Source organism: Pogona vitticeps, chromosome 6 (genome assembly GCF_051106095.1).
Source record: "Pogona vitticeps strain Pit_001003342236 chromosome 6, PviZW2.1, whole genome shotgun sequence".
Taxonomy (NCBI): Eukaryota; Metazoa; Chordata; class Lepidosauria; order Squamata; family Agamidae; genus Pogona; species Pogona vitticeps.
Genome location: NC_135788.1, coordinates 5220298 through 5240054, shown reverse-complemented (window position 1 = coordinate 5240054; position 19757 = coordinate 5220298). Strand labels below are relative to the sequence as shown.

The following is a 19757-nucleotide window of genomic DNA, read 5'->3' as shown; positions in this document are numbered from 1 at the left end:
GGTTTTGTCCTGCGGTGAACATCAAACTCAAAAGACATTTTGCGTGGGATATTGCTGGATCACAGTTTGGATTATGATGGTCTAGATTAAGGTACTTAAAAACTAAGTCATCGAGTAGGCTTTCTCTGAGTAGACAAGAAGAAAAAGTGGACTCTTAATAGCAGCCTAGCAGGACTTTGAATTGAAGGAAACACCTACTCTTAGCCACTACGTAATAATAATATTATTAATTTGACTTCAATATGGTTCCAATTGGCTCTGCTTAGTGGGTTTGCTAAAGTTTCACCCCGATTCCCAGATGGAGGACTCCAGGTTTCTTGTGTTCTCCACCCACAACAAAATGTATAGTTCCAAAAGAAAGCCATGTGGAATATCGACCACCTCCTGAGCTGTCACTTGAAAACCACGCCTCTTATGCCGACGGTGCCTTTTCTAACTTGCATCTAAGAAACAAGCCTGGCATAATCATCTGCCACGAACTTTGGGGGACTATAAATTCTCTGCACTAACGACAAGGCACTGATGCATGTCTGAAGAAGTGGGCTTTGATCCACGAAAGCTGGCAGATTGTATGATTTTTTTTAATGGTCTAATAAAAGTCCTGCTCCTGCCTGGCATTGTTCTATGGAGGAGTTTACCCAGCTTCATGTATGCGTGTGGTCCTCCAGATGTTCTTTTTTTTTTAAATTATAACTTCTATATAATCATCATCATCAGAGCTACAGAGCTGGAAGGGACCCCCTGGGATCATCTAGATCAGCCACTGTAAAGGAGGCCGAGCGGGGAATTGAACTCCCAACCTCCAGCTCCACAGCCAGAGACCTAAACCGCCGGCTATCGAGCAGTCCTATGGTCTCTAATTATTAGGTATGCTGGCTAGTATCTATGGGCAAAACATATGGAGGCTTCCAGTGGTCTAAAGGTTGTCTAGAGGTGGTTAAAGGCACATGTTAGATAGGATGGCCATGTGGTAATGACGAGGTGACAACTATCATTCTGTGGTACATTTGCCCAAGAAGAAACTCGTAGGTCTGGAAACCTGCAAATGATTGTGTTGTGAGGAAAAACAGAAGGCTGAAGAGCTGGAACACAGGGAAATATATTAGTTTTGGCCTTCCCGAACCAACAGGATCCCTCTATGGAAATGCTGATAAAAGTTGTGTACCAGAGAACACAGAAAGGGAAAGCGAAATAATTATCCCTAAGCAAATTTAAGTTTGGAAGATGATTCATGTTCTCCTTCATGCCCGATTTCCAGTCAGAGGGTCAAAATACAGGTAGGTCTACCTGTATTAATCTGTTTTTCCTTCCCACATACGACACTTAAGCAATCAGACCTTTTGATGACCAGTCATGAAACAATGTGCATTAAATGCAGATAGGTAGGTGAGGAAAACCACGTGTTAGGACAATCGGACGTCATTCACCCTTGAAGGAAGTACCTCTTCTAAAAACACGATAAACATGTTGTCTAGCTTGCCCTCAGAGGTAAAAAGGTAAAGGCAAAGGTTCCCCTTGACAATTTTTGTCCAGTCGTGTTCGACTCTAGGGGGCGGTGCTCATCCCCGTTTCCAAGCCATAGAGCCAGCGTTTTTGTCCGAAGACAATCTTCCGTGGTCACATGGCCAGTGCGACTTAGACACGGAACGCTGTTACCTTCCCACCGAGGTGGTCCCTATTGATCTACTCGCATTTGCATGCTTTCGAACCGCTAGGTTGGCGGGAGCTGAGACAAAGCAATGGCAGCTCACTCCGTCGCGTGGATTTGATCTTACAACTGCTTGGCCTTCTGACCCTGCAGCACAGGCTTCTGTGGTTTAGCCTGCAGCGCCACCATGTCCCTACCCCTCAGAGGCCTTAAAGCAAACGGTGTTGATTCTCCATGAGTATTTTGGGATGAACACTCTAACTCTTTGTAGTGCACCGCTTCCCATGTAAAAGTACGAGGTGGCCTTGAGCAGGCTCAAGAATACCAAAGAGAAAAACAAGATGGAAGCCATGCTACGTTCCAGGGACGTGGAAGATGAGAGATTTTGGATGCTGCAGTTCCCCTTCTACACAGATCGAGAGGGAGATCTGTGGGCAAAAGGGATCAACACAAAGGTCTGCCTCCACTCTTCTGCCTGCAGGGCCTTGAAAGAGGAAGTCCCCTTCCAAATTCACGTGGCATTTCTAGGACATGTTCCCCTTTCCAAGGCCCTAATCTAGCCTTCCGTAACCTGGTAGCCTTCAAATGTGTCAGAGGTCAAATGAGGTATTGCCTCATTTCCATACATTTCACGTCTCCTGGCGGGATTCTTATTGGATTGGGTAAAGTTGACACCTGCAGAATTTCACAATGGTGTTGGACCCTGGCCGACCACACCGTGTGCCCAAACTGCCTGCTGGGTATGATTTCTGCCCTGGCCCATATTGCGCAACTTTGAGTTACGCAGGCACAGCTAAGCGACAGGATTTGGGCTTCCGATTCGTGTCTCTGATGTAAGAAAGATAACAAACTTTATCTGTGAATTCCACCCCATGGCAAGGCCAACCGCAGATCTGTTTTTTTTTTCACCCACATGTGGGAGAGAAGAATTTCTAGACACATCAGATGTGAATGGGCAAAAATCAAATCAAATCACACTATTCTCCTCAGGCAGGAATATGGTATAATGTACGCAGGAAAAAATAGTTTGCCATTTTCAGGGAAGGACATTACTCTTTTACAGTACTGTGTGTTGTGTGTATTTTCAGGGGTCCTTTTTCAGTGTGGAATTGTAGGGTTTTCTTCTCCGGCCTCTTCTCCTTCCACCTTTGGCCACCTGCCCCACTCCCCAACCCACAAAAAAGTTCCAAGAAGTCTACAAGAAGGCAGACAACGCAGAAGACGCCTAACTCTATTCAAAAGAGTCCATATTGTTTTTTCTCGTTTTGCTGTTTCCATTTGGGCATCTGGTAGAATTCCTCTTTACTCTTCCCAAAGATGTCATGGAAATCTTCGTCGGACAGGTAGTACTGAAAAGAATGGGAGAGGGAAAAAAGAGAAATGAGGTGTGTAGGTGTGTGTAATCCACACCTCCTTAAACTGAACTCAGGCCATTTCACCTAATTTAACATAATAAATGTAATCCTTGCAACGCTTGATTAGGAAGCAGCGCAAAACCACTCTGGAAATTGCGTACAGAAAGCTTTGCTCTGAACAGCAGGCGAGACATCAGGAGGGGGTCAGTTCACAACTGAATGCAAGATTACCTAATTTGCACCCTTCAGAACAGAGTGTACACCCTAACAGCACAGGCAATGAGGAATTCACACATTTTTATGAGGCTCTACTGTCACTTGCACAACAGAAATTAGGTTGTGGAGTGGACCCTACTGAAAATCGCACATAAAAATGTATGGTGAGTTTTTTTTTTTGTAAGCCCATAAGAGTATTTGCCATCTTGGAAATCTGTTGCTTAGAATTAATTGTATAATTGCATTTTATATGCTATTTTAACGTGTTTTAACTTGTGTAATCCACCCCGAGTAGACGTTGTCTAGAGGGGCAGGATAAAAATTGAATAAACAAACAAACAAACAAACAAAATATTTAAAAAGCTGTTTTAACAAATGGACACAAAAATGTATGCTTTAAAAAAATGGTGTCAGAAATACACGCCGTTTTGCAGAGAAACAGCCTGCAGTGTTCCAGGGCCCTGAGCAAATTTTGAGGTAGACATTCTGGCACCTTTGTGGGCCCAACACGGATCTGAACCTCCCTAATGCTCACAGCTGGCTGCTCTTCTCATTTTTCAGATACAACCTGGGGTCCTTCTGTTTTTTTCCCCATGAGCAGCCAATGTTGGTCCTAGGAGATGCAGCTACTGCTCTTAGACAAGAGGCCTCCTCAAGGCTCGCTCTGTCTGTTCTGGTCTTCAAATACTTGAAAGAGAATCCTCCAGAGGAACGTCAGGATCTGTTCCCCATCTTCCTAGACTGCAGGACATGGGCTGAAGCAACCAGAAGCCAGATTTTGGTTGAGTATCAAGAAAACATTCTTAACTGTTAGAGCAGTACAACAATGGAACCCAAGACCTCGAGAGGTAGTGAGCGCTCCAATGTTGAAGGCATTGGAGTGAAAACTGGACCACTTCCATCAAATCTGCTTTGATTTGGATTCCTGCCTTGAGCCGGGGGTTGGACTTGACCTTCTAGGTCCCCTTCCAATTCCATTATTCTGTGATCTAGGCTAATAAGGGCAGCTCTGACTGGCAGCAGGGAACGCAGGCACGATTCCTTCCCACCCTCTTATCCATTGCCGACCTCTGTAGTGTTCCTTCGCAGTCTCTCACCCAAAGAATTGCAGCCCCAAAACATGAACATTCGAACGCCCTGACACCACCCGAAAACACCCACCAAGGATCTCTTGAATCCTTCCTGAAGCTTCAAACAATCATCAATCTCAGTCAGAGAGTTGACCATTGAAGAGTTTGACTGCCAGGTAGTTTGCTATTTGCTCCATCCATTACTAGGACAATGACTAGAACCGCTACCCAAGTCCAAAAACCTCAACGGTCAATCTTGAGTTTCTGCTTGACCTAAATCTGAACTTTGGAGCAATTATCTCCAGTTCAAAGGGCCTCTGGAAATTATACTTCTCATGTCCACGCAAGCTCATAGTACCACCTAGTGGATAAAGAAAACAGAGGGATGTTTGTTGTAGGTTTTTTGGGCTGTTCCATGTCTTAAGAACACGGCCAAACAGCCCGGAAAACCTACAATGACCATCGGATCCTGGCCATGAAAGCCTTCGAGAAGACATTAAAACAGAGGAACTTTACAGAAAAACAAGCTCTCGCATTTCAAGCAAGAAGAGCCGGCCCTGGTATCAGGCAGCATGAAGCAGATGCTTCAAAGAGGAGATTTTAGGGGGTCAAGAAAAAGCAGCCGTTCCTGCTGCTGGAGACTTTGATTGCTGAGGATGGAGATGCGGTCCCATTATAGGAGATGGACACCACCTCACCTCTTTCTTGGTGGGATCCAGACCTTCTGGTAGTTCATCCACCGTCTTGTTGATCAGCATTTCTCTGGGATAGCTACCATCCCCACTGGTCTGTAGAATAGGGGTGTTGCTGTTATAGCTGTTGTTGTTGTTGTTGCTGCTGCTGCTGACAGCTGGATCTGTTTGGGGAGGCTGAAAACTCGTTCCAGTCCCTGAAACCTCTGGATGGGTTTGGGCAGGCTTGGTACTGGCGTTCCTATTGTTCAAGTTGGCATTTTTCAAATCCTGTCGCCAAAATGATAAAAAAAATGTGTAAAGTTCACATGTGACAAAATGGGAAAACTGGATGGGGAATCCCTGTCCACCTCCTTATTCTTCCATACACATTTTACCAATCTCAACTTCTTTTAAGGCAGAATATGAAGAATTTTTGGCAAATTCTTCCAAAACAAAGCGAAAGTCTTTCCTATTCGTGCTGCGGGTGCAATTTATTCCCAGTCTGGAGAGGATTAGAGGGTTCGGGTTTGCGGGGTGGGGGGGTTGGACTACAGCTGCCAGGGGCATTATGGGAGCTGTAGTCCAGAAAACACAAATCTCCCTATCTCTAAAGAAGACTTATCTGTGCCTGCCTGTTGTTCCAGATGAGAAGCCTTTCAGAAAGACAAGGTGGCAACCCTGATTTAGCAACATAAGGCAGAATTTTTAGAACAGCTGTGGATTCAAAGCCCTGATAAGAAGTGGGGAACTCTGTCATCTTTATTTTCTCCCCCATTCTGTTTGGCTTAATCTCATGATTCTTTCCAACTCATATATGAGAAGAAATTTTTAAATTTTTGGTAAATTCTCCAAAAGTTTACATGTCCTCAAATCAAGTGTCAGCTTACTAGGAAAGAGTTCTTCGCGATGAATATTATTTTACATTGATTTTTCTTCCCCTGCGATGATTTTGACGGAGACCTAGCTGTCCTGCAATGATTTTTTTAGCACCCTGTCGTCCAACCCTCTTTCTCACCCAGCCTTATGGGTCTGCTCTGCAAGGAGCTTGGTTTAGCAAGAATTTTCCTGTACGGTTAGGGAGTCCATAAATGTTGGCTGGACTTGCCTACTATCTTTTTCCTAGTAGGCTAAAAGGATCTACTCTTTTATTTCCTCATTAGCAGGAAATAGCAGGAAAAATGTCTTTGTTACTTATTCCCAGCGCAAGGATTTTAAGGATCTAAGAAGACTGATCATATCAACATGCCTTTGGCTTTCCCCAGACAATCCCCAGGATGAAGCCATCAAAAAAGAACCAAAACTCCCTCCGTCTGAGGAAGCTGTGACTTCTGTTCCCGCACTTACTCACCACTGTGATCTCTGATATAGCAGAGACATTGCCTAGGCTTCGCTTCATCTCCTCATAGGTCTTGTCATCCTAAGAAGAAAGAAAACCAGAGAGATCATATCTGTAAGGAAGTTGCTCTCAGTTACCCCCACAAGGCAAAATAATTTACCATCTTCCTGTCCCAAACACGTTGGTCTCAAATAATTTTTGGAAGCTAAGCAGGATCAGACCCCAAAATTCAATGGAAAGAATTTGAAATATATATTTTTTCTTTATAGGAACAAAATGTGGAGGAAAGCTAAGCTGAATGATTTTTCTACTTTTAGAATTGTTGTTCCTGCCCTCATGGTAAATTACGAAACACAAATGTTTTTTTTTAAACCAAGCAAACCAAAGGAACAACATAGTAACAAGCTCTTTCCCAAAAAAAATATCCAAAACAAAACCCTACCCTTTGAGCTATCAAAATACATATTTCCATTAAAAGACAGTCATTAAATAGAAGAAAGAAAATTAGAAAAAAATGAGGAATTGAAGAAGAGGCAAAAGTCAGTAGAAGCATAAAGGATACAAAAATTGAAAAGCAATACAGTGATGCCTTGCAAGACAAATGCCTCACACAATAAAAAACTCGCAAGACGAAGGCGTTTTGCGAATTTTTTTTTTTTTTGGTGACTCGCAAGATGAATTCTTCTATGGCAATGCTTCAGAAGATGAATTTTTTCCTTCTTTTTGGTTTGTTTTAAATCAGACAACTGTTAGTACCGCGCTTCGCAAGAAGAAATTTTCGCAATACGACATGACTTGCGGAACGAATTCATTTTGTCTTGTTAGGCATCACTGTACGCACTTTTTGTTATTGTTTGGGTTTCCATACACAGCAAATGCGTCAACTACATTATGGCCATGACATGCAATAATTATAATCTACCATTTTTAGCTCTCTACAAAGCGTGTCTTCAGTTTATGGTCAACTGCTGCCAATTTTGCAACGAAATGGTCAAGATCAGACAGCAGACACGGAGTTTCAGCCTCCTTATGGGGCAAAGAGCAATTGTTGCTCCGCCTAAAAACGGGCCGCACGTCTACGTTCACTGTTTTAAAAAAAAGGATTATTTCACAGTCACTTACGCTCCACTTGTACGGGTCCCAAGCCGCAAACCAGCCGGTGAAATTGAGCGGCTCATGACCTTGCTTCACCATGATGATGGGCGTCGCAACATCGCGTCCCGCTGGATGGGTCTTCAGGTACTCCTTGGCGGAGGCAACGGACTCCGTCTTTTCATAGCTGTTGGCCGACTTGCCAAGCCACAGAAAAATCTGCAAGAAGGGACGGGAGATGGGGAAGTGGAAGAAATAGCCCAGGCGTTCCAGAAAAGGGGACAGTATTTCAAATATTGCTTTCTGTCTTGGCCCTTCATGCATCCGGGAAGTGATGGATCCAGTTCACAGCTAAGCAGCCACTAGATGGCGCTGGGTTTTATTTTTGACTTTCACGTTGGAGGCCGCTGTTTATAAGAGTCGTTTTATTATATAAAGCAGCTACAGAAACAGGAAATTTGCACCAAAGAAGACACCAGGCTGTGTGTGTTTATACAGAACTACTAACCAGCTGCCTGTTCTGCTGCATTTTAAAAAAGAAAACAGGGCTTCTCTTCTAGAAAATGATAGCGTGTCTACCTGTTTCCTTCTGTGTCCCAAAGCACACCTAATCTCAGGCAGTGGATGATGCTCATTGTGGCCAGAAGTCAGTGAGATTCTTGATTTAAACCCCAGAACAAAATTAGATTAATTTTTTTAAGAAACATATTTTAACGGTGGCTAGAAGATTCCGAGAGCTGTGATAAAAACAACTACATTTTCCAAAATTTGTCCCGTAGTTCCTAGTTTATTTGCTCTGACTGGCATCCTGCTACAACGTGGCAAAACGTGGTCCCGGTCTACTTTTAAGATATGGGAATGGGTTGGGGTTGGCCTCTCTGGTGAAATTGCCAGGCGCCAGGCTGTCACTTTGCCGGAATATTCTAGACCACGGTCCCCAACCTTGGGCCTCCAGATGTTCTTGGACTACAACTCCCAGAAGCCTTCATCACCAACTCTGCTGGCCAGGATTTCTGGGAGTTGAAGTCCAAGAACATCTGGAGGCCCAAAGTTGGGGACCACTGCTCTAGACCGTGATATTGAACCCCTGGGGGTAGGATGGGGAATTAAAATAGAGGCCCCTCTGGAAGCATGGTAGCTGCAACCCAAACCCGTCTACTGGTGGTTCTCTGAAGAGAATTTTATCCAATTCACCATCAGGCCTTTGAACCGATTTTCACAGGAAACTTGAAAAACAGCCCAAATAGAATCCACAATTGCAAAAATAAAATAATAATTAAAAAAGGCTAGGTCTTCTCAGTTCAGCAGACTGAAAGAAAAAGACCGCAGGAGTTGATTTGGAAAAATGCCTTTTTTCTTTACAAAGATAGTGCATGTGGTCTTTCTTTCTCTTTCAGGGTGTGATTAGAGGGCATTTGTCCTGCATTTGAAGGACAGGCTGACTCACTCCTTTTTCTGGTGACCACGCGATATACCTGTCATTGTGATTCAGCCCGTCCCCAACTGATGCTGATTTGTACCTTTCTGAGTCCATGTCAGGGGCTACTGTTTATTTTTTTTTTAATAAGGGAAGGATTGCTCCCTTTTGGTTTGGTTCCTCTGTGTGTGTGTGTGTGTGTGTGTGTGTGTGTGTGTGTGTGTGTGTGATCACTGGAATCGAACCAAAGCAGCTCACTGGCTGTCTCTTTACTGGAGCTGTTTAATGACCTTGAGAAACGGGGAGCTTCCTGGCTGCTTGATTTAGAGGAGGAAGGAGAGGAAGTTTTGTGTTTCTTTTCAAATTGTTGCTAACACATCAGCCATGCCTAGAAAGCATCCTTTCAAACAAACAATTCCTGATGCGCTACGGCAGTTAGCAACAGTTGAAAAGAAAGAAAAAACTTCCCCTCTCTTCACCCTGCAAAGGGGAGGAGCAAGGAAGATTTCCATTTCTCAGGATCTGGGGGAAGTTGCTTCCTTCCTTCTGTGGTACTGCTCCTGCTTTCCCTTAATCTGTTCATTATGGGTTGAAATTCTGCTTTCACGCAGAAAGATGTGCACATGAAAAGGAAGTGACATGTGCGGACAATGCCTTTGAAAAGTGCAACTCATCCTCCACCCACCTCTTCCCACGTGTCCAAGAGCATGACATCATCCTCATCCAAGTCATCCTGGCAAAAATCCAAGATCTCCGTCATGATGAACCGTCCCGTCTGATTGGAGCACTCGAATAAGCGGGGCTGGTACTTGCTGACTTCTTCTTGGAACCTGGACAGCACACCACGGAAAAGAAGAAAGAACATTCAATGCTGATTCTAACCACTAGAGGTCAAGATTGCAAATCCAAGAGAAAGCAAGCCAGAAAACAAGCTGCCAGGCTTCCTGATTGGCAGTGGCTGTGAGGCTTCCTGATTGGCAGCAGCTGTGAACGAAGGAAGCTGCCAGGCTTCCTAGCTGGCTATGGTAATAAAGACTTTCTTTGCAGTGGCCTTTTAGAAATGTGTTTTCTATTTCAGGTTTGCATTGATCAACAAATTAAAGAAGCAATACCCCATGATCTCTGAAGGCTACATACAGTAGGCCGGCAGTATCCATGGGGGATCAATTCCAAGCACCATGAATGCCAAATACCAAGGAGCTATCAAACAATGTGCATTGCATTGTCTCTGGCTCCCCCCAGTAGCCGGTTCTGGTAAATACACCCTGGGAATATGTACAAATGAGTATTTCTGTGTCTGTGTGTGTGTTATTTAGCATTTTCAGGCAGAAAATAAGTGGATCAGTGGATTTTGATCCCACAGATAAGGGGGTTCTATTGCATACTAAAAGTTGGGTGAAGCCAGTCAACAACCATCATGTCAGCAGCCATGAATGGTTGCATATTTGCAGTTAACTTTGCCAGGCTTCAGATGCATAATCTCTGCAGAAAGCAGCTTCGGATGCAATAGGGATGGGGGAAGAAATTTGGTAGAATAGTTCTGTTACGTATTATCAAACTAAACACACATGACTCTCACACACCTCCGTGAACATCACTTGCATTTGGAAATTTGCACTTGCACAAAAATCCAATACAATTGACAAAAGAACGTCAAAAATTAGGGGGGAGACAAAGAACATTGTCCAGTTGGGGAAACACACACGAAGAAATGCATACGTTCTTAAAATGTGCAGAGACACACTTTAGTCCATTGGGGGGGGGGAGGAATTGAATATGTTTTGAAAAACCACCTAGAGAAACACAAATGAATTTCCATGCAGAACCCCCCCCCCGACCTCCCATAATCCGAAATGGATTCAAGCTAGAAAGAGCGTCAAGGTTTAAATTAGATAAATGTAATCCACTGTAGCTTTGCTAATGATACATCCTTGATATGCCAATGCATCTGGTTAGACCTCACCTCTTGTCACTGGAGTAAGGGGCTTTCCCGCCCAGGGCTGCCCAAAATTCGGCCGGCTCCTGTCCCTCCAGGATGGTTTGCTTGTCCCGCTTAGAGATGATGTCGGCCACGGTCTTGGCCATCTCTCGCTCATCCCCGCTGCATCCCTGGGAAGGCAATATACAACCAGGGTGCATCACGAATCGGTGTATCAGACCGAGGACATCCCGGTCGCTCTCCACTAAAAGGGTTATACGGACTAAATCCACGTGGCTGTCCTAGAGTTTCTGCCGTTCGTACACAAGGAACGGCTGTTTTCTGTGCAGCCTGGGAATGGATGACGTAGACGGTTCCCAGAATCTGGAAATGCTGCCGTGTTTTGGGGGGGGGGGGACTGCAATTCCCCTAACTCCCAGGACAGACTGGGATTTGTTGTCCGAAAGAGCGATGCTCATTTCTGCTGTTGCTCACCTTTCCGCACCACAGGTAGCAGACCTGGTTAGTCCTGAGCAGGAAGACATCGTTGGAGTTGAGGGAGGAAGCTCGGGCAGGAACCTCAATGGTCTTGGTGTTGAATTCGTCCGTGCCCCTCACTTGGAAGAGCCGGACGGAGGGCTCCGGCTCACTCTTCTGGTCGCGGCTGGTGCCTCCCTAGAAAAGCAAAACTGTCGGTGAAGCTTGACAAGAAATAGAGAGGCATCAATGGGTTCTCCAATCTAAGCTTGCTTGCACCACGGTGTTACACTTTAACCTTTCAAGAGGGGAGGTCAGAGGCACCCTGGAACCACCGTGGGCCAGATGGCATCGGGGAGGACACGTCTCCGGCACAACTGGGTCCCTGGCTACACAACCGACTGGAGGTTTTTATGGCTGCCACTTTGAGCAAACAAGCTGGTGTTGCTCTCCTTGTGCTTTCCCCGAATGGGGAAGCTGGTGCTTCGAAAGCTTTCTGAGTTCCCACCTTAATGCCTGCCGGGTTTCTTGAAACACTGGCTGAGGGTGTCTTGCTGTGGTATCTCCAGTCACTGATTGGAGATAACGCACAACTCCATTCCCGGCTCCAATGCAGGGGAGAGAAAGCAAGGAAGGGAGGGAGGAATCGCTCTGTTATCTCCGATCAGAGATCGGGAATAGCATGGGGACTGTGGGCAATCAGAAGGGATCGCCTCTAGATCAGTGGTTCTCAAACTGGGGTCCCCAGATGCTCTTGCAATTCCTAGAAACCTTCACCGCTTGCTGGGCTGGCCAGGATTTCTGGGAGTTGCAGTCCAACTGGGGACCCCAGTCTGAGAACCACTGCTCTAGACTGCTGGTGGGCCAGATTAGGCGCATTGGCTAAAGGATCCCTTCCCCTATTAAGTTACAGGCTGTCGAATCATTTCTGACTCAGGGTGATCCTAACAGGGACTTCAAGGCCTCTAAGATTTTAGAAGAGTGGTTTAGCTTTCTACCCCACCCCTATGAGTTATCATGGCTAAGTCAGGATTCGAATGCAGATCTTCTGGGTCTAGATCATGCAGACTCACTTGAAGGGCAGGCGCTCCTTCTGGCAGTCTCCATAGCTTGGCTCGTTAGTAACTGCCAGAGCCCCACATTTTATCCAGCCATTCCTGTTCTGGTGGCTGAGCTCCTCACGCAGGGGGTTCTAACCTCATAAATGATCAAATTCCCTTTGAAGATGGCCAGGAAATGTCGCGGCTCTTTCCCCATCGTCACTCGAACCTGCACGGGCTCATCGTTGTACTTCTTGTCCAGCTCCACAGCATTGAAAGCACAAGCTGTGATTTCATCGGCCGAAGCGTGGCGGCCCTAGAAAGAAACAGTCAAGGCTTCTTACATGCTGCATGTTTCCAAGATCCAGAGAAGTGGGGCAAAAATGGTTCAGGATCCAGAAGAATAAGAATGGTTAACAGGCAGAAGAACATAATATTTCTGGAACACTGAGTATAAATGCTTGTAAAAAGTAACCAGATGGTGACAGCAGCCTTCTTTCTTCCTTCCTTCCTTCCTTCCTTCCTTCCTTCCTTCCTTCCTTCCTTCCTTCCTTCCTTCCTTCCTTCCTTCCTTCCTTCCTTCCTTCCTTCCTTCCTTCCTTCCTTCCTTCCTTCCTTCCTTCCTTCCTTCCTTCCTTCCTTCCTTCCTTCCTTCCTTCCTTCCGGAGGTTAATTTATGAATAATTCTGTTGATGCTCAAAACAGCGTGAGCAACCCTGACACCACACTACGTGGTGGTACCATGCCCTAGAGCAAAAACAATCTGTAGCCACCCAGTTTTAAGTGATCCGGCATCTGCAGTTTAAGCTCTAGATCGGTTCTAAATATCACTGATTAAATATAATCATAATTGTGCGCCGTTAAGTAAAATCTGAAATAAAAATCTTTTTTCTCATAAGTGCTTTACCCTTCCCTTCCTCTAGGGGCGCTGTGGGACTGTGCAGCTCGCCCAAGGCCACCCAGGCTGGCTCTTCTCTCAGGAGGGACCGTGGAGAAATCGAACTCGCAACCTCTGGCTCTGCAGCCAGAGATCTAAACCACTGAGCTATCCAGCCAGCTAATGAAATATAGGACTGGAAAAATAATAATAAAAAGACAACATTTCTGTTGTGTTTTTATAGCCACGCCTTGTGTGTTGCTAACTCAGCAAGGAAATCACCTCCGTCCGACTTGGCTCCTACTTACAAGCCACATGTAGATAATGTAATGAGGTCTGCCTGACATCATGTAGGTGTACAAGACCAGGTAACAATCTCCACCGTAAAACTGCCCGTAGGTTCTCGGATTTACTGGGGCCATCTCGAGGTTCTCGATCCTCCATACCTGAAGAACAAGGGGTTGGGGGGGGGGGGAAAGGCAAATGGAGTATGAAATGGCAAGGCTGTGGAGGGGATAGAGGTAAAATATCTACAACACTGGGCAAGCTACATGAAAAACCACATTCGTTTCCTGAAATTAATTGTAGGACTCAGAGCCGCAGGCTATCTGTGTTGCCCCCCCTGACCCGTTCTCCTAATAAGAACCTGTGTTTTTCCCTGTGAGGAGGGGAAGGCAACAGCAGCCATAGTAGTACAGTAAGACACACACCCCCAAATCTGCAGGGCAACAGTTCCAAGCTGCCAACGGATGCTGAAAAACACCGGCTATAGCAGATTCTATTTTAATAGCGAATGCTATACATGGCATGATCTCTGCCTCCATCTAATGGGCAGTTAGGGTACTTCGTCTTTCACAACCTACCATATTTTTCCGTGTATAAGACTATACTTTTGTCTAAAATCTTTATACAAAAAATTGAGGGTCGTCTTATACACGGAAGTAAGCTGAGGAGAGAACAACACCAAGTGGAGGTGGAAGCAGGGATCAAAGTGATCCGGCAGGGCTTTGATCCCTGATTTCCCCTCCACTTGCTAAGCCCCACATAGATTTTGGGTTAGAAAAGTGGGGGGCGTCTTATACATGGGGGCATCTTATACATGGAAAATACGGTATATTTCTAGGATTTTTAAAAATATATTTTTAATATTTTCAGACCATGGATCAGTGAATCAAGGGATACAGATCCTGCAGATCAGGGGGTCCTCCTGCAGTTCAGAAACACAGCATGGGCGAGATCCTGAACCTTCCTCCCTCTGTTACTATTGCTCTGGCCAGATCTGTTTCCTGCAGCTGCCGGAAGCAAAGACCTCAAAAATAGGGGATTCTAATGTGAACCTTTAAAAAACAAAACACCCTCACTTCATCCCATAAAATTTGCAAAACAGATACGTTTCAGAGCTAACCCCATACATATTTTCTGTTTTCAGCGACATGGCTGGATTGACGACACCACCTCTCCGATTCTAGACCTGTTCTGCTTCTGCTGCCGGTCTGCTTCCCAGTGACCTCCTGATCTGTTGTAAGCTATGTTCTTTCCCGGTTTTTATACCTGATCGTACTCCAAAATCTTGCCCGGGAAGCAAGTCCTTGCCAGGTGACATTGCAGAAGGAATAAAAATGCACCAGGGCACTATAGAATTCTTTGCATTTCTTTGTTGAATCTAACAGACTTTGACGGAGGTTGACGGAGCGCCATCATGTTGAAAGCGTCTACTTGTTGCTTCCAAAATGGCAGACCAACCCTTCAAAGGAAGTCTGGAAAAAGAGAAGAGCACTTACTTCCACTTTCCCAGAAGCGTCGTCAACCATCCGCTGCTCTGCGGCTAACTCAGGTCGCGCGTGGAGCTGCGTGACGTCGAACTGGACTTGCTCCACCTTGGCTGTGGGAAAAACCAAAACCGGGGGGGGGGATCAAGGGGTCAAATGGGCCATGGATGCATTCTTTTGGAGTAAGACATGCCATACGGTCTGGGTTGTATATATTCGTAGTTATCAGAAGCCCCGGTAGCGTGTAATACCTGAGTGAACACTTTGTTTGGGGTTTTTGAAAAGCAGGTTTGTAGACCTCATGGAAAACCACGCTGTCAGTATTTGGCGAAATCTCAGAAGCTGTGGAAGGTGGGCATGTATACGCTTTCGTGCCTGTGAATTTAAATGCTTAAAGAAAGCGATATGACACCTTTTTTTTTTTTGAGGGAAATATTCCCATGGATGGGATCTTTCATGGGAAAGAAAAGAGTGGGACAACATGATCTCTCTCTCTCTCTCTTTCCTCTTCCTCTTAGATTAAATTAAATTAAATTAGATAAATTATTAATCTGGACGACAACGTCTAGAATTCCATAACCAAAGCAAAGAAGAAGAAGAAGAAGAAGAAGAAGAAGAAGAAGAAGAAGAAGAAGAAGAAGAAGAAGAAGAAGAAGAAGAAGTAGAAGAAGAGCAAAATGTGCTGCTTATATACCATCTCATCATACTTAAGGCCCTTCTGGGCGATTGACAATTTAATAATGTGAGCTACACCTTGCCACCTTTCCCCCAGTGACCTCGGTGCTCAGTTTACCGCTCCTGGAAGGCTGGAAGGCTGAATGAACCTTGAGCTGGTTGAACCTCAGGCCGTGAGCAGAGTTTTGGCTGCAGTGCTGCAGTTTAACCACTGCGCCACGAGGTCTCCCAGCACAACCACTGGAATTCTGAGACTTTCCGTACAAGATTTTACAGACGTTTAAATTGCTTTTAATGTTGTTTTTAAATACCATAGGTTTTATTTATTTTTTTTACTACGACATTTATATAGCATTTTAAAACTCTCTGTGTGTGATGGTCTTCTCCGTTGTGAGCCACCTTGGGTCCCCTATGGGGGAGGGAAGGCATAGAAAGAAAGAAAGAAAGAAAGAAAGAAAGAAAGAAAGAAAGAAAGAAAGAAAGAAAGAAAGAAAGAAAGAAAGCCTAGCCCTGGGCTCAGCCCGTGTGATTTCTTTAGGAAAAATTCCTTTTTTAAGGCACTCTCACTCCCAGAATCCCCTGAGGGAGCAGAGGCTGGCGTTTCTCCCTCACCTATCTTCCCCACGTTGTGGGTCTTCCCCAGTCCTTGGGTCTCGTCTTTTTCTACCCACTTCTGGAAGAGATGCTTAAACATGGCCGACTCGGCTCCGTCGTTGATGACTTCGACGTTCGTGGTGGCGGGATAGCCTTTGGCTTGGATGAAGCCCTGGAAGGAGTCCATACAGGTGATCAGCTATGCTGGCCAGTCACCAGCAAGGGGGGGGAGACATTGGTCACCTGCTGAGGGGGAACGGGGCGAACCCTGGGTGACTTGGACCCCCCCCCAGGGAAGAGGGGAAGGTGTTAAGAATAGACTTCGGTCTAGATGGGCGGGGTATAAATGAATGAATGAATGAATGAACGAACGAACGAACGAACGAACGAACGAACGAACAAACAAACAAACAAACAAACAAACAAACAAACAAACAAACAAACAAACAAACAAATAAGGACGCTGGTGCATGCTCTCCCATTCTGGGACTTTATAGGACAAACACACCAATTGCACAGAGTATAGCAATTGGCCACACTTCATTCTGCGCCTTTTTGCTTCGGGTCTTATTTCTGCTTTCCTAATTACCTTTCTATCCATCATTTCGTTTTCTCAACCAGCTTTCAAGGTAGAATAGGCTGGAGTTTCATTTTGCAACCTTGCACATGACCCCTACTTTGTGTGACGGAGAGGGACTCTTCTGGGCTGGAGTGATGGTCCGTCTGCTCAACACTAACCGACCGTTCCTTCCAGCCTTGGAATTCAAAGAGAGCCTCGCCTCTCTGCTGGGCGTCTTTCCCCTCTCTTTCCTGGGAGGGTGGCCGTTGTTAGTTTGCTCTTGATCAGTTCAATTGTTTTTTTTAAAACCCTTTCTAGTATAAATGTCTCAGAGTAAATTACTGAGACTTTAGCACTAGTCAATGAGAAAGGGGTGGACTATGGGGAACTTGGAGCTATTCTCCTCTGTGGGTCTCTGTACTTCTACTGTGTAGCAAAAGAAATTTAACCAGAAATTGAAAAACTCTGCAATAGATTAAGCTGAGGGAGAGTTATTTCCCTATAATCATTTTGAAGAGGCCGAGAAAGGACCTGGTGGGGTTAACGAATGAGCAGAAGCTCAGATTCATTTCTCCGTGGTCTCAGTCTGATGCTTTGTCTGCAACACGGACGGCTGTGCCTCCACTGTTTCTGACCCGTGCTTTAATATCCTGTCTTGTCCTGATTAGAGTTCTGCTTGTCTCTTTTTAAAGGGGCAACAGAAATCAATTTTTTGTGTGACTCTATCAGGGCGGAACTCACCACTGCTCGGCTGAAGGCAGCTTTCCTTTCGTCTTTGCTGGAATTCTTTCCTCGCCAGACGTAAATTTTATAACCTCCCTGGTCCAAAATGTGGCAGTCCTGTAAAAAAAAAAGTGATGGGTTCAAAAGAAATGAAAAACCTGCACAGGATTTGAATCCATGCCTCTGAACATATTATTTACCCATTTACTACTGGAGAAAATAACAATCTTGCATGCAACCTAGCACTGGATTTCAGTGGGAGGATGGGGGGCTTCACAGTCTATGCCATGCAACTAATATATTAGCAAAGTCCTCTTCCATTGGTTTGAGGCAAGTTCCTGCCCCCTCTTACTGTTTGTTCCTTTTCACTGTTTGTTGCTTCTTCTGCTCCTGACCTCTGACTATGTGGCTGCAATGGTGGACTGAGTCCTCACATGGTTCAGACTGCAATTTCTTTCTTTTTTCCTTTATTTTATTTTTCTGATTGTAACTGAAGACTAACTGTAAGTAAAGATGCTTTTCTTTTCTTCTCAAGTTACTTGTAGAGTGATTTTTGTATACAAAGGGCTAGTCATTGTGAGAACAAAAGGGTGCTCGCTGGAAGCTAGGATTTTTAGCTATTCTCTTTCATGCTTCCCCTGTGCTACAGCTGTTTGTTTCTGTACTTTATGCTCTGCTAACTCAAATGGAATTAACGAAAAATTCCTCCGATCTTTACTAGGCAGCAAAAAGAGGTGAACATCATGCTTATCCCACACAAGCTATCTGCCACCTTACCTCATGCTGTAGGAGGTCTTGTGTAAGGGGCCGGGTAGCAATTTCTTGAACCACTAAATCTTTGCCATTTTCGTAAACACTACAAGAAAAGGAATTGACATTGTAAAAGCAGTGGGACAAAGTTTTGGGCTAGGAATGGGTGCTTATCTCCTCTGAGGATGATATTGTGGGAGGGTGGTTTGACAAATCCGCTCCGGGTTTTAGTCTGAACTTAAGGGGAGGTGCAGACATCACGGCACCAATTCGCCACACCCAAGAAAACTGGAAAGACCTGCCCCCAATATTTGTCACTCCAGACATGCTTTGAGGACTCTGTACACATTCTGTGTCAGCCTATATTCCTGACACTGGTTGCTCTGAGGCTCCAAATCACGTTTTTTTAATCTTCAGGACAAAAATAATAAGAAGAATGGGTCCACACCCATCAAAATCAACTTGATGACCCATAATTACTTTTTATATCCCAAAACTTGAGACTTTTGCTTTACAGAATGTCTTTCGCACCTCCTTTTCGGTACGAAAACTAGCTGTGGGGATCTGCCTTTTTAGGTGGGCAACTAAAGAAGATCACACACGGGAAGGCTAAGGACTGACTGGTAAAGGCGGACGTTGGATTTCTGAATTTCGTCGGCTTTCTCATCCGGCACGGCCTCTCGGAGTTCCCCGTGCCTCTCCCCCAGCGCCGCGTTCATGATCTGCATCAGGTCAGGGCTGTCCTTCTCGTTGTCAATAATGCCAATCTGAGCACGACCCCCTCTCTCTCCGTCCCTGATGCTCCGGGCCAGGATCATTCCCTAGGAGGCAAAGGAATGATGGTGAGAAAGGTGGAAATGGGGACCTGCCTCTCCATCTGCCTGTGTTAGATGGTGGACGGTGTCGGCCCACTGTTGCCTGCCATGACTAGTAACCTATGATGAACACACACACACACACACACACACACACACACACACCACTCTCTGGTTTATGAATGTGCGATATTGCGCTTCTGTACCCATGATTCAAAAAGCCAGGAAATGGCTCAGTATTGTTGCCCAATACTGATGATCCAGAGGGTTGTCCCTTCCAGTTCTAAGATGATGATTTGGTTTCTAGGGAAGCAGTCTAACATGAAGATCCTGCCTTATCTCACTCGACACACTGCTCTGGTCTTTTGGAAGCGAAACACGGCTATGTCTTGGCAGCACCTTGGGAAGAGACACCCACCCACCCAAAATATCAGTGATCACTAGGCAAGGCTGGGAAATCATCCTGCCTGAAGCCCTGGAGAATTCCTGCCATTCAGAGTACAGTGGTGCCTCGCTAGACAGTTACCCCGCATGACAGTTTTTTCGCTAGACATTGACTTTTTGCAATCGCTATAGCGATTCGCAAAACAGCGATTCCTATGGGGGAATTTCACTGGACAATGTTTGGTCCCTGCTTCACAAACCGATTTTCACTAGATGACGATTTTGACAGCTCCCTCCGCGCTCGCAAAACGGGTGTTTTCGGGACCTAAGCTTCGCAAGACAGCGATTTAAGCAGTGGATTGGCGGTT

The 19757-nt window shown here is 45.3% G+C and overlaps 1 protein-coding gene across 1 annotated transcript in view; it reads right to left on the bottom strand.

Annotated features, from left to right (window-relative positions):
- Positions 1–2634: 2634 nt before the first annotated feature.
- VILL (villin like) overlaps positions 2635–19757 on the bottom strand; it is a 37627-nt gene continuing 20504 nt past the window's right edge. Inside the window, exons 7-20 of the mRNA XM_073002827.2 lie at positions 18812–19011; positions 18218–18296; positions 17459–17557; positions 16177–16330; positions 14902–15002; positions 13429–13566; positions 12401–12559; positions 11222–11401; positions 10772–10917; positions 9494–9638; positions 7422–7610; positions 6312–6380; positions 4988–5251; positions 2635–2997 (exon numbers count right to left, since the gene is read on the bottom strand). Coding sequence (XP_072858928.2) covers positions 2884–2997; positions 4988–5251; positions 6312–6380; positions 7422–7610; positions 9494–9638; positions 10772–10917; positions 11222–11401; positions 12401–12559; positions 13429–13566; positions 14902–15002; positions 16177–16330; positions 17459–17557; positions 18218–18296; positions 18812–19011 — 2037 coding nt within the window. The 3' untranslated portion in view covers positions 2635–2883. The remainder of the gene's footprint in view (positions 2998–4987; positions 5252–6311; positions 6381–7421; positions 7611–9493; positions 9639–10771; positions 10918–11221; positions 11402–12400; positions 12560–13428; positions 13567–14901; positions 15003–16176; positions 16331–17458; positions 17558–18217; positions 18297–18811; positions 19012–19757) is intronic.